General features: G+C 36.7%; 1 protein-coding gene and 1 pseudogene across 1 annotated transcript; both read left to right on the top strand.

The window, feature by feature from the left end:
* Window positions 1-8,243: 8,243 nt before the first annotated feature.
* Window positions 8,244-8,358, top strand: LOC141675450 (small nucleolar RNA R71; annotated as a pseudogene).
* A 4,986-nt stretch (window positions 8,359-13,344) lies between these two features.
* Window positions 13,345-14,261, top strand: LOC141674490 (uncharacterized protein At2g29880-like). Its single transcript, XM_074481194.1, has 2 exons — window positions 13,345-13,605; window positions 13,689-14,261. The coding sequence occupies exons 1-2, from the start codon at window positions 13,345-13,347 to the stop codon at window positions 14,259-14,261; spliced, it is 834 nt and encodes a 277-aa protein (XP_074337295.1).

The following is a 14,261-nucleotide window of genomic DNA, read 5'->3' as shown; positions in this document are numbered from 1 at the left end:
TCGTCACCATGGGTTCATATGAAAGCATGATAATAACATAACAATATAAGGCTAATAAAAATACTTAATAAATAATAAAGTACGTCACAAGAGTATTAAGGTTCAAAGTATAAAGAAAACTAGCATCCACAGTTACAACGAATTAAAAGAATCACAAGATAAACGTATGCTTCCTCTTCTTCGTCGTTGCGTGCTAAAACGGTCTTCTCAATCTTCTTGCCCTTGCTCTTGATTTCTTGATGAAGAAAATGTCTTCCCATAAAGTTTATATAATAGCCCAATAGAACCAGTGCCAACAGAAGCCCAATTGTACTAGAATTAATAAAATACAGATTCTGAAATTCCGCCCACAGGCGGTCGCCTGCTGCCTTCTACGCGGCCGCCTGCTAGCACGCAGTCGCCTGCTCCCAGCGTGCGGCCGCCTGGAACCTTTCTGGAAAATTCCTTATTTTGCTTCTGTTTTTGCTGATTTCTTCGCTCATCACCCCTAGACTGATTCCAAGCACTTCCTTAAGTTTTATTTGATGAAAAACACATATCTAAGCAAGTTATACCCTAAAATGCAAAAATACTAGAAAACACATCAAATACACAAAATACTTAAGTCCAAGACACCAATTCAAGCCGTTATGAGACACTCTAAGTGGTATAAAATGCCACTTATCACACCCCCAAACATGAATCGATGCTTGTCCTCAAACATCACAGACTCAAATTCAAAATAAAATATGCATGAATGCAACTATATGAATGCAGCGATCCCCTCGCGATGACTAAACCAACCAACACATGACATATCAACAAATGCAATTAGGTGACTAAAGATCAATCAAATCACGCAAGCTAACATACAACTAGAAACGTGGTGTGTGCGAATGCTTAACAGATATATGCTTCGAAACTAGATCAATCATCATAACTTAATTATCCTCAAGGCAATCACAAACTTATACGAAGAATATATTCTAGACATAAAATGACTTATAACACTTCAAGATTATTGGAGTATATTACCGAATCATGCTTTTATTCAACACATAAACAAATGCTTATTTGATCATGCAATTAGTGAGGTCCACAAAGGACTTATGCAATGGTACCCATTTGGCGATCGTTAGGTTAGCGGATCCCAGACTATAAAAGCCTTAGGTCACTAGGCACAAAGTCCCCTAAGAACTTAATAACTCGAATACCAAAGAGCCCACTCGTGATCAATTGTGCATTAACCATATTTTTCTTCTTTCTTTTTTTCCTTTTTTTCTTTTCTTTTTCTTTTTTTTTAATTTCTGAGCAAGTGCGTTTCGCTCCATCTTGCTCAACCCTAGACTACTCATATACAATACGAGCCGGCTACTAACCATTTGACGCCTAGCCACAACTAGCAATGAATTCTAATTTTTATCTTTTCATGTCTTTTATCATTAAAAGCCTATCATGCATTCTAAGTATAAGCAATAGATTAACCTCAAATACCATCAAATCATGACAACAATCTAGTCCTTAAGTATACTCTAAGACTTAGTGAAATTACAAGTGTTTCTAGCATACATATCAACCTAACAAGATTCAACATCACTCTAACGCTATCACTACACTCGCATCAATATCACATATTAATCGGTAAAGCAACATAAAGGGATCAAAAAAAATATGCATGATAATTAAAGCTATAAATAAAAAAACTATATGGAAAAAATATGGCAAAAATATGCAACTAAATGAGCTAAACTAATCATGAAAATACAACTACATGACACACACACAAATATATTCCTTAACTACCACCCCCAAACTTAAAATATTTACTGTCCCCAGTGAAGGTAATAGAAAGGAACACAGGGTATACCTACTCAGATGAATCATCATCATCATCACCCTCTGAGGGTGGAGTATCAAGAGCTGGATAAGCAGAATCCTCACCATAAACGGGCCACTGGATGTTAGCTCCAAGGCCTCTAAATGCAGTCCCAAGTGCTTGGGTGAGCTCTGCGCAAACTGACTCTATGACTCATACATCGCATTCATCCTCCTGGAAAGTCTCATGTACTGAACATCAGCCAATCCCGAACCATCTCCTCCCTGAGCTCTCGAAGAGCCTGCCTTTCCCTGAGCCTGAATGGGCCTTGCCATGGCAGCACCAGCTGCTGGAACTCCTCTTGGAAGGAGATACCCCAAACCATGTGACTCGGGCTCTCCACCCGTCCACTCCTGCATCATATTCAAAGTCGACGAATCAATAGGAGCGGATGGCATCTGCAGCTACTCATAAGACGGCCACTGGACTCCACATGCCTTGTAAAGCTTTGTGACAATAGAGGCATACGGGATAGAGTACTGCAATTTCCCCCTCAAAAACTTCAAAATCCCTTGGTAGATGAATTCACCAAGGTCCACATAATATTCATCATTCAGAATCCCCCATAACAATTTCGCCCTCTCCACTATTACCTCATGTGCATGCGAAGAAGGAAGAATATTAGCACATATAAATGCATTCCAAACACGAGCATACCTGTTCATCGCGACATCAGGGAAACTACGATAATCGTTGGATCCCCTTTTGAACTTCCACACTATGTCCGGCTTACAGAGAGTAGCAATAATCAAGTCCAAATCAAAGTCCTCAGGGGCCTTTGCATTCCAGTTCTCCTCCTGTGGTTTCCTTTGTCGTTTTCCAATAACACGGCGAATTACCTCGGGTTGATAATCAACAGTATACCCACGAACAACAGAAAACGCATTCTTATCAGCCTCGGTGTTCGCATAGAACTCGCGAACAACACTCATCGGTACCGCCTCAGGTGACTCGCAGAATGTAATCCATCCCTTCTCAGCAATCATCGGCAGCAACTCACCATCCCTCCCAGATGGAAAGAACCCCCTCTCCTTCATAATCAGCTTAGTCATAAGCTTGGCATACTTTTCTTCAGCAGCCCTATCCAATAATCGGGGCCTTGCAACAGTATTCCTTGAAGAATCAGCAGCAGTCGGATTGGTGTTGCTGCTACTCACAGTTCGTACTCTCTTTAGGGCCATGAAAACTGAGAATAAGAGTTTGAGAGTTTGTGTTTGGTGTGTAGGAGAGATTTTGTGGAGTTAAAAGTTTGTGGGATGTATATGTAGAGGTTGTATGTATTTATAGGGCAAAATTAGGGTTAGAATTTGATTAGGAGTGGGGATTGTGGCTAAGTATGGGGGAAATTCATGGGTTAATGGGTGATATGGCTCCTGTGAATTTTGTTTTGTTGTTTTTTTATAGGCTGAAAAATGACTTTTCAAAAATCAGGGTCGCATGCGGCCGCCTGGCACCGGCAGGCAGGCGCCTGCTAGCACGCGGTCGCGCGCTCTAAGCACGCGGGCGCCTGCTAGGCTTCTGGAATTTTTTTTTCTGCCAACTTTTTTCGGATTTTTTTGGGTTTTTGGATAAAGTACTAAATTCTAAGGTGTCCTATGGTCTCATATCTTAGGTTGCCTCCCAAGAAGCGCTTCTTTTACGTCATTAGCTTGACGTAAAGTAATGCAATCAAGTGGACAATAAAACGGCACTAACCACTTCGCGGTTTTCCATATCCCTATAATAGAGCTTCAATTTCTGACCATTTACTTTAAATGCTTGGCCCGAATCGTTCTCAAAAATCTCCACCGCTCCGTGTGGAAACACAGTTTTGACGATAAATGGTCCAGACCACCTTGATTTCAACTTTCCAGGAAAAGGTCGGATACGAGAGTTAAATAGAAGAACTTGTTGCCCCAGCATGAATGACTTAGGCGATAGCTTCCTGTCATGCCACCTTTTTACCTTTTTCTTGTACATTTTGTTGTTTTCGTACGCTTGAAGTCGAAATTCATCAAGTTCATTTAACTGAAGCATTCGCTTCTTTCCAGCTGCATCTAGATCAAGGTTTAACTTCTTCAATGCCCAATAAGCCTTATGCTCAAGCTCCGCAGGTAAATGACATCCCTTACCATAGACAAGTTGAAACGGGGACATCAGAAGTGGAGTCTTGTATACTGTTCTATAAGCCCAAACAGCTTCATCGAGCTTCAAAGACCAATCTTTTCTTGATGCTCTCTAGAATGCACTTGATCTCTCTATTAGACACTTCAGCTTGACCATTAGTTTGCGGATGATAGGCAGTAGCAATGCGATGATTCACATTATAGCGTTGAATCATATAAGTGAACTTACGATTGTAGAAATAAGACCCTTCATCACTTATGATAACTCGTGGCGTTCCAAACCTTGTGAATATCTGCTTATGAAGAAAACTCAATACTACCTTTGCATCATTAGTCGGTAGAGATTCGACTTCTACCCATTTCGAGACATAATCGACTGCCAGCAAGATGTACTGATTATTGCAGGATGAGATAAATGGTCCCATGAAATCGATTCCCCAAACATCGAAGACCTCAACTTCAAGTAGCACATTTAAAGGCATCTCATCCTTTCTGGAAAGATTCCCAACTCTTTGGCAATGATCACACATTAAAATGAACTGTTGTGCATCCTTAAACAACGTAGGCCAGAAAAAACCTGCTTGAAGAATACGAGCTGCTGTCTTTTCACCACCATAATATCCACCATAAACTGTGGAATAAAAGTCTCATAATATCCCCTCCATTTCACAGAATGGGATACATCTCCTGATGATCAGGTCATCTCCTTGTCTAAACAAATATGGTTCATCCCACATATACCACTTCACCTCATGCAGAAACTTCTTCTTTTGAGCCGCATTTATATTAGGAGGCATTATATTGCTAACAAGATAGTTCACAATGTCTGTGAACCATGGCTCTTCCTCTTGAATTGCGAACAACTGCTCATTCGGAAAAGATTCGTTGATCAATGTCTTATCATGTGAAGTAGAATTGGGATTATCCAATCTAGAGAGATGGTCAGCCACTTGATTTTCAGTACCTTTTCGATCCTTGATCTCTAACTCGAATTCCTGTAGTAAGAGAACCCAACGAATAAGTCTAGGCTTTGAATCCTTCTTTGAGACCAGATAGCGGATGGCAGCGTGATCAGTGAACACTGTCACCTTTGTCCCCAGTAGATAAAATCAAAATTTTTCGAAACCAAAAACTATAGCCAAGAGCTCCTTCCCAGTAGTAGTGTAGTTCAGTTGGGCTCCATTTAGCGTCTTACTAGCATAGTAGACTACATGAAAGATATTAGTCTTTCGCTGCCCAAGAACTGCTCCAACTGCATAATCACTTGCATCACACATCATCTCAAAAGGTTCTCTCCAATCAGGTGCCGTAATGTGCGGTGATTAAACTCTTCTTGAGAGTCTCGAATGCTCCCAAACATTCATCATCAAATTTGAAAGGCACATCTTTCTCGAGAAAATTGCACAACGGCTTAGATATCTTAGAGAAGTCCTTGATAAAACGCCGATAAAAACCCGTATGACCAAGAAAGCTATGGATTCCTTTCACAAAAATAGGTGGCTGAAGATTTTCAATAACGCCCACCTTGGTTTTATCCACCTCAAGACCTTTACTAGAGACCTTATGCCGAAGAATGATGCCTTGTTGCACCATGAAGTGACTTTTTTCCCAATTGAGCACCAGATTGGTCTCAACACACCTTTTGAGCACCAAACGGAGATTATTCAAGCATTCATCATACGAATGTCTAAATACGGAGAAGTTGTCCATGAACACTTCGACATTATTTCCAATCATATCAGAGAAAATGGCCATCATGCATCTCTGAAAAGTGGCAAGTGCACCACATAAGCCAAAAGAAACTCTGCAAAAAGCAAACGGGCCAAATGGACAAGTGAAGGCGGTCTTCTCTTGATCTTCTGGTGCAATGCAAATCTGATTGTAGCCCGAATAGCCATCCGGAAGACAATAATACTCATGACCAGCCAACCTGTCAAGCATCTGATCAATGAATGGAAGAGGGAAGTGATCCTTCCTCATGGCTTTATTCAACTTCATGTAGTCCATGCATACCCTCCATCATGTGACTGTTTGAGAAGGGATGAGCTCGTTCTTCTCATTTGCTACCACAATAATACCTTCTTTCTTAGTTACACATTGCACGGGGCTCACCCAAGAACTGTCGGAAATAGGATATATGATACCTGCATCTAAGCCATTTTAGAATTTCTTTCTTCACCACTTCTTTCATGATAAGATTAAGCCTTCTCTGTTGCTCAATAGTCGGCTTGCTACCTTCCTCTAGCAGAATTTTATGCATGCAGTACGAAGGGCTGATCCCTTTTATATCTGCTATAGTCCATCCGATGGCCGATTTGAATTCTCTCAGAATCCTCAAGAGCTTGTCCTCATCACTACCTGAAAGGTCAGATGCAATAATAACAGGCAAAGTATATGCTTCACCTAAAAAAGCATACCTCAAGTGTTCAGGCAATGGTTTAAGCTCCAAAGTAGGTGCTTCCTCAATAGATGGTTTGAACTTTCCCTCAGCATTCTTGAGATCAGTATTACCAAGAGATTCAAATGGCATGTCTAACTTCCGTTTCCAAGGAGAAGCATTCAGATATTATAACTGCTCATTTCCTTCATCATCTTCACTGTCAAAATCCCCTAATAAGGCTTTTTCTAAGGCGTCAGACCTTAGCACATGATCAAGTTCTGAAATAACTGCAGAATCGACCAAATCCACCTTGAAGCACTCCTCATCTTCCGTAGGGAATTTTATCGCATTGAATACATTGAATGTCACATCTTGATCTTGCACCCTCATAGTGAGTTCACCTTTTTGCACATCTATCAAGGTATGGCCTGTGGCCAAGAAAGGTCTTCCCAAGATTATAGGAATCTTCTTATCTTCCTCGAAATCCAGAATGATAAAATCTGCAGGAAAGATGAACTTGTCTACCTTTACTAGCACGTCCTCCACAATGCCTCGTGGGTATGTAAAAGAACGATCAGCCAATTGTAGAGACATGTAGGTGGGCTTCAGATCAGGCAAATTCAGCTTTTTGAAGATAGACAACGACATCAGATTGATGCTTGCTCCCAAATCACAAAGGCACTTGTCAAATGACAACTTGCCAATGGTGCAAGAAATGGTGAAGCTACCTGGATCCTTAAGCTTTGGAGGTAACTTTTATTACAGAACAACACTGCACTCTTCCATCAGAGCAATGGTATCAAGATCATCCAGTTTCACCTTCCTCGAAAAAATACCTTTCATGAATTTCACATAACTAGGCATTTTCTCAAGAGTCTCAGTGAAAGGTATGTTAATGTGAAGTTTCTTGAACACCTCCAGAAACTTACCAAATTGCTTGTCCAGCTTTTGTTTTTGCAATCGCTTAGGAAAAGGTGGTGGAGGATAGAGCTGTTTCTCCCCTGTATTACCCTCTGGCAGAGTGTGTTCAATAGTAGTCTTCCTTGGTTCCCCCTCTTTCTCTTTTTGCTTTCCTTCTTCATCTACAACTTCAACTTCTATATCTTTTGCTTTTTCAGCATCATCAACTTTTTCAGACCTTAAGGTGACATCTTTGACTTGCTCTTTAGCTTCCTTCCTGCCTGGCACTTCAGTATCGCTGGGAAGTGTGCCAGGTTGACGATTGAGCAAGGCATTGGCTATTTGTCCAATTTGATTTTCCAAGATCTTGATAGAAACAGCCTGACTTTGGCACAACAGCTTTAACTCCTTGAAGTCAGCACTAGAAGGTGGAGCAGCACCTCCTTGTTGAGAATATGTTTGCCTTTGAGCAAATTGCTGAGGTTGCTGGAATCCAGGTGGATTAAACTATTTATTTGCAGCTTCCTGATATGGTTGCTGAACAACATTCTGATTATTGTTCCAGCTGAAATTGGGATGATTTTTGTTATTAGGATGATAAGTAGCGGGCACAGGCTGCTGCGGTCTCTGAAAATTGTTCACATACTGAACAGATTCATTAACAAGAGAACATTGATCCGTAGCATGAGAGCCTGCATAAAGCTCACAGACACTAGCTATTTGATTTACACCATAGTTGGTTAAAGAATCGACCTTCATAGACAGCGCCTGGAGCTGCGCTGCAATAGTTGTAGCTGCATCGACTTCCAAAATATCTGCTACTTTCCCAGGCATCATCCTTTGAGTTGGGTTTTGATACTCATTTGCAACTATAGTTTCAATGAGATTATAGGCCTCAGTATAGCTTTTGGCCCACAAGGCGCCTCCAGAAGCTGCATCGAGCATGGGTCGAGATTGGACCCCCAAACCATTGTAAAAACCAGTGATCACCATCCAGTCAGGCATACCATGATGTGGACACTTTCTCAACATCTCCTTGTAGCGCTCCCAAGCTTCGCACATAGATTCTCCTGGTTGCTGCTTAAACTGAGTAAGAGTACTCCTCATAGCTGCAGTTTTGGCCATTGGATAGAACTTCACCAGAAACTTTTGCGCAAGATCTTCCCAAGTAGTGGTGGACCCAGCTAGTAACGAATGTAACCGGTCCTTAGCTTTATCCCTCAGAGAGAATGGGAAAAGCCGTAGCTTGATAGCGTCAACACTGACACCATTATATTTGAAAGTACTACAGATCTCGACAAAATTCCTGATATGCATGTTGGGATCTTCAGTCGTAGCCCCATGAAAGAAACAGAATTCTGCACCATATGAATAGTGTCCGGCTTGATTTCAAAATTATTGGCCTCAATAGCCGGATGAATGATGTTTGACTGAATGTCATCAATTTTAGGCCGAGAAAAGTCCATAAGAGCTGGATTAGCTTGAGCTAGACGATCACCCATTGTTTCAGGTTCTTTCTTTTCACTCTCTTTATCTGAATCTTCAAACACTATCTTCTCTGGAGAGTCAAGAGCTTTATCTGTTTCCTCAGCTTTATCCAGATTTCTCTTGCGAGTGCGAGAACATGTTTACATAAACACTCGCTAGAGTACCTGAAACAAAACTGAAAGCGGTAAGTAACAAGTCTTAATCAATGAATCCTAATGACCACTGATGGCAAGTACATAAACTAAAAAATTAACACCGAGTCCCAGGTAGCGGCGCCAAAAACTTGATAGGCACAAAACATGCGCTAAATAAATCACGCAAGTATACGCGTTCGCAAGTAATATAGAATGATTTCTAGTTCGTTCACACAGAGACTCCGATTAATTATATTTAATTAACGCTTACTCACTAATGTATGATTATTCTTCAATGCCAGGATAATAACAATTAAGTTTGGTTAACTAATATTAACTACGAGAATTAAATACTTGAATTAACAATATTAAATACACATGAGATCCTAACTTCATTACTACTTCATTCAATAGTTATTGTCATTAAGCTTAACATGTAATGGTGATGATATTAATCGAACAACACGAAACTGATAAACGCCAACTTTTGTTGTACGAATACCATTCTACCAAGCATCCACAATTAAGATAGAAGTTGAATATGCATCAATGATGTTGAGACCCTATATGTCTACAAAATTTGACAACATAACGATTTAAGTGCAAGTTATTCATGATGATTACACATGGCAAGTAAAACGGTTAGAGTTACCCACTAATCATGCATACAATACATGAACCTATGCTAGCATGGCAAGTTCTAAATCTTAAGATTCACTGTCGCTTCACAAGAGGTTAACAGTCTATCTTACATGTTCGCGACACATATAAGACGAATAAGCACAACCTATACTAGATATCATACAATCACCACATACCAAGGTATTAAACAATTAACTAAAGAAATCCATAGTAAATCCGCTAGAATCCCATGATCACGATTAGCCCATAATAGAACTCATCGTCACCATGGGTTCATATGAAAGCATGATAATAACACAACAATATAAGGCTAATAAAAAAATTTAATAAATAATGAAGTACGTCATAAGAGTATTAAGGTTCAAAGCATAAAGAAAACTAGCATCCACAGTTACAACGAATTAAAAGAATCACAAGATAAATATATGCTTTCTCTTCTTCGTTATTGCGTGCTAAAACGGTCTTCTCAATCTTCTTGCCCTTGCTCTTGATTTCTTGATGAAGAAAACGTCTTCCCATAAGGTTTATATAATAGCCCAAGAGAACCAGCGCCAACAGAAGCCCAATTGTACTAGAATTAATAAAATACATATTCTGAAATTCCGCCCACAGGCGGTCGCCTGCTGCCTCCACGCAGCCGCCTACTAGCACGCGGTCGCCTGCTCCTAGCGTGCGGCCGCCTTCAACCTTTCTATAAAATTCCTTATTTTGCTTCTGTTTTTGATGATTTCTTCGCTCATCATCCCTAGACTGATTCCAAACACTTCCTTAAGCTTTATTTGATGAAAAACACATATCTAAGCAAGTTATACCCTGAAATACTAAAATACTAGGAAATACGTCAAATACACAAAATACTTAAGTCCAAGACACTAATTCAAGCCGTTATGAGACGCTCTAAGTGGTATAAAATGCCACTTATCATAAATATCAGTTGAACTGGATAATTCCTTCAAATTATTGAACAATATATATTTTCTTTTAATAGTATAAAATGCATTGAATCACATGTTACAATATAGTATAGATATAACTTTTATTTGAATAATTGAAAATATTAAAAATAATTCAAAATATCTGTAAAGTATTATCTTATATCAATGAATATTGCTTATCTAAAAGAATTCTTTTGAAAAAGCTATTTTTTTAAAATAAAAAATAAATTAATTTAATATATCATCGTAATTTTAACAAAATCTCGTGAGATCTCATATCAAATTTTGAATCTTTTAAAATTGAGATAAATCCCAAAAATAATAACGCGCTACCAGTGAAGTTCATAATTTTAATACAAATAACCAATTGACTTGATCTCATAAAGACCTCAAACACATTAATTTATATTAACATAAGATATTAAAAAATTTCATGTTATTGGTAAGATATTCTCAAAGAGTTTGTAATTTAAATTTACTAAACGTAGAATGTGATGATATTTTTCGAGTATTTTTTGAATAATGGGCCAAGTTTTGGTTTCAAATTCGAAATAAAATAAAATGAATTGACTCATTATAATTCGAAGTTATCTAAATATGTAATACCAATATAGATTATTTATATATAAGAGATTCTATTTTCAATATTTTCTTTAAAAATTATATATGTACATTTTAATTATTTTTTATAATAAAAATATGTTAAAAATATATGAGACATATTTTTAAACTAAAAGATGATTAATAAATAAAATAATTATCTTATTTATGTACTATGCCTAACTTTAGATCTGGAATTCAATTATTCAAAATTTACAGTACAAATATTCAAGTAACTATCTATTTTTTTTGGAATTTAAGTAGCTGTCCTTAAAATTAAATAAAATATTTATTAAGCACACTTACATATTATGTGTATAATAAAAAGCACATGTGATAATATGGTGCAGTTGTATGAGGTTAAATAGGTGAATGCAATATTTCAAGTTCAATTCCAACAAAATATATGTTCTATATAAATATTAAAAATAGGGGTAGTTTAGTCTTTTCAATGAGACTTTTTAATCTCATGAATTTTATCAACTTGTTATCCTATTATATATAGAAGAGATGACTTGGCGTCAGCTTATCAAGATTATATAAAAGCTGTTATAGATTTAAATAATTAAATATTTTCTCCTTAATACATTTTAGGATTTGTTCGTGTAAATAATTTCGGATTTTAAGTGTCGACTTTCAAGTAAGTATTTTTTATTTAGTTTTAATTTTATTTTTGATTTCGTATAAGATATAAGAACTTTGATTTCGAGATTATAAGATTTAAGTATTTGTGAAATTTAGAATCCGGTTTTTACGTTTCGAATCCGTTCGTAATTTACGTTATAGTTTCAGAACTAGCCTTAAATACTCTTGATAGGCGCACGTGTGCCAATTTTGATACATATCAATGGCGCGGAATTATTGAATTTTAGATGTCGACTAATGGCAAAGTGTGGTATAAAGAATAAGAATAATTATAAGATGCCTGCTACTGGAAAAGTGTGGTCGTAGATTAAGACTGTGGTACTTATAAAAATTATCGTTTCGTTCTGTGTTACTTTGTTCAGATCTGTTATAAAATCAGCTATGTTCTATTTTAAATTCTAAATTTAAAAATATAAAACTTTGGGTTGGATTTATTTTAGAAAATATTTTACAAAATTATTATTATTTTGAGAAAAATCATTTTTATTAAAAACACCCATTATTTTTCAGTTAAATAGCTAGTCAATTTGTACTTGCTGAATTTTGCAACTCACCTCTTTTAATATTTCAGGTTCGGAATTTTGGAGCATAAGAATAAAAAATGAGAATTATGAAAATGCATGTGCTGCTTATTCTCGTGCTATTTAAATAAGATTATCGTACTTTTAGAATAAATTTGTATTATCAGTTAGACATTGATTACTGAATTTGTGAAGTCGCGTCTCTGTTTTTATTACTTTTGATTTAATAAGTTTGACCGTTGTTTTGACATTCATGATATTTTGATTTTTTGAATAAAAATATATGTTATATTTAAATTATGTATTTAGAATTTATAATTCGAAAAGTCGGTTTGTTATAAAATATTTATTAGAATATATAATGAGTTAGGAAATTATAATGCATATTTAGAAAAAAAAAATAGATGGTCGTACAAGTAGATGGTTACACAACTCCTAAATTTTACTCTCTCCGTCCCTTATTACGTTTCCCATTTTGACTTTTTACACTTTTCATGATAAACGATTGACTATTAGAGGGTGGTATTGTATCATGATTTTTAATGACTTTTATTGACTTTTAAAATTTAGGTGTATTCAATTAAGATTTTTAAATACTCTTTAAAAGTAAGGAGGTATTGTATCAGGATTTTTAAAAAGTCTTTTAAAGTTTGAGGTATTGAATTACAACTTTTAAAGAGTTATTAAAAATCAGTTGTTATTCAATATATCAGTGACTTTGGTGGAAAAATATAATTGATAGACTTTTAATGACTTTTTATGGAAAATTGCATATATTTTTTGAGAAAATTGTCACGCCATTATTGAAAAGATTTGACATGACTTTTTTATCTTCCCTCAGTTAACCAGTTGCTAGGGTTCATCCTCTCCGAAAAGTCTCTCCAATTCATCCTCTGTGAAAAAGGTACCTTTTCTTCTCTATTATCATACTGTGTTTTTACATATATATAGATCTACTTGTTTGGGCTATAGTAATATGTATACGTTACTTATTTTTTATTTTTTCTGCATATACATATATATGTATCAATATACACAGAAAAATGGGTGATGCATGTCAAGAGAATGACAATTCGAAAGGAAAAAGTGCTGGGTATAAATCTTGAACAATTGAGGAAAGTAATGAGTTATTGAATCTCATGGTTGATGCCGCAAAACGTGGTTGGCGAGATAGTAATGGTTTATTCACGAAGGTTACTGTGGAGAAAAAGATTCTTCCTGTTTTGAATGAAAAGCTTGGTTGTCAAAAAACTCATCCCCAATATCTTAGCCGTTTAAAATGGTTTAAAGCTAGATACACCAACTATTCAAAATTGATGCTGTTTAATTCTGGATTTGGATGGGATCCTATTACAAAAAAATTTACTGCTCCAAATGAAGTTTGGGAGGAGTATTTTAAGGTTTTGTTATTTATTTATTAAAAATTGAGTTTTTTTTCTAACTTTTGACATGATTATTATACTAACATAATGTTTTTCTTTAGGTACATCCTAATCACAAAAGTTATCGTACAGACACTTTTGGAGACTATGATGATTTAAGAATTGCAGTGGGAAATGGAACTGCTATCGGAAAGAATGCAATCGGACTAGGAGATGATACTGATGCAAGAACTTATGACAATGAAGCAAGTAAAAAATACCAACCTTTGGATGACTTGGTTTATGATTATAATACTGAAGCTTATACACCATATGATTTTCAAGATCCTTTGACCCAACCTTCTGAATCTATTAATCTTGATGCTCCTCCCCCTCCAACACTTAAACGTAAACGGTCTGAGTTCGAGGGAAATTCTAGTTCTTCTGCTAATGCTAGTCATCCAGATGCTATCATGCAAATTAGTCACTCAGTTGAGAAGATGGTTGAAGCTGTTAAGTCATTTAATAATGATGATTGTAGCTGTTGGGATCTTATCAAAGATTTGCCTTATTTGGATCAACTTACATGTTTCAAGGCACTTAAATTACTTAACACTAGAGCAAAGAAAATGGAGTTCGTGAAGATGACCCCTGATGAACGCTATGCTTGGACAATTTTTGAATTAGATATGTGA

Source organism: Apium graveolens, chromosome 7 (assembly GCF_009905375.1).
Source record: "Apium graveolens cultivar Ventura chromosome 7, ASM990537v1, whole genome shotgun sequence".
Lineage (NCBI taxonomy): Eukaryota > Viridiplantae > Streptophyta > Magnoliopsida > Apiales > Apiaceae > Apium > Apium graveolens.
Note: the sequence above shows the minus strand (reverse complement) of the source record. Positions and strands in the feature narration are given on the sequence as shown.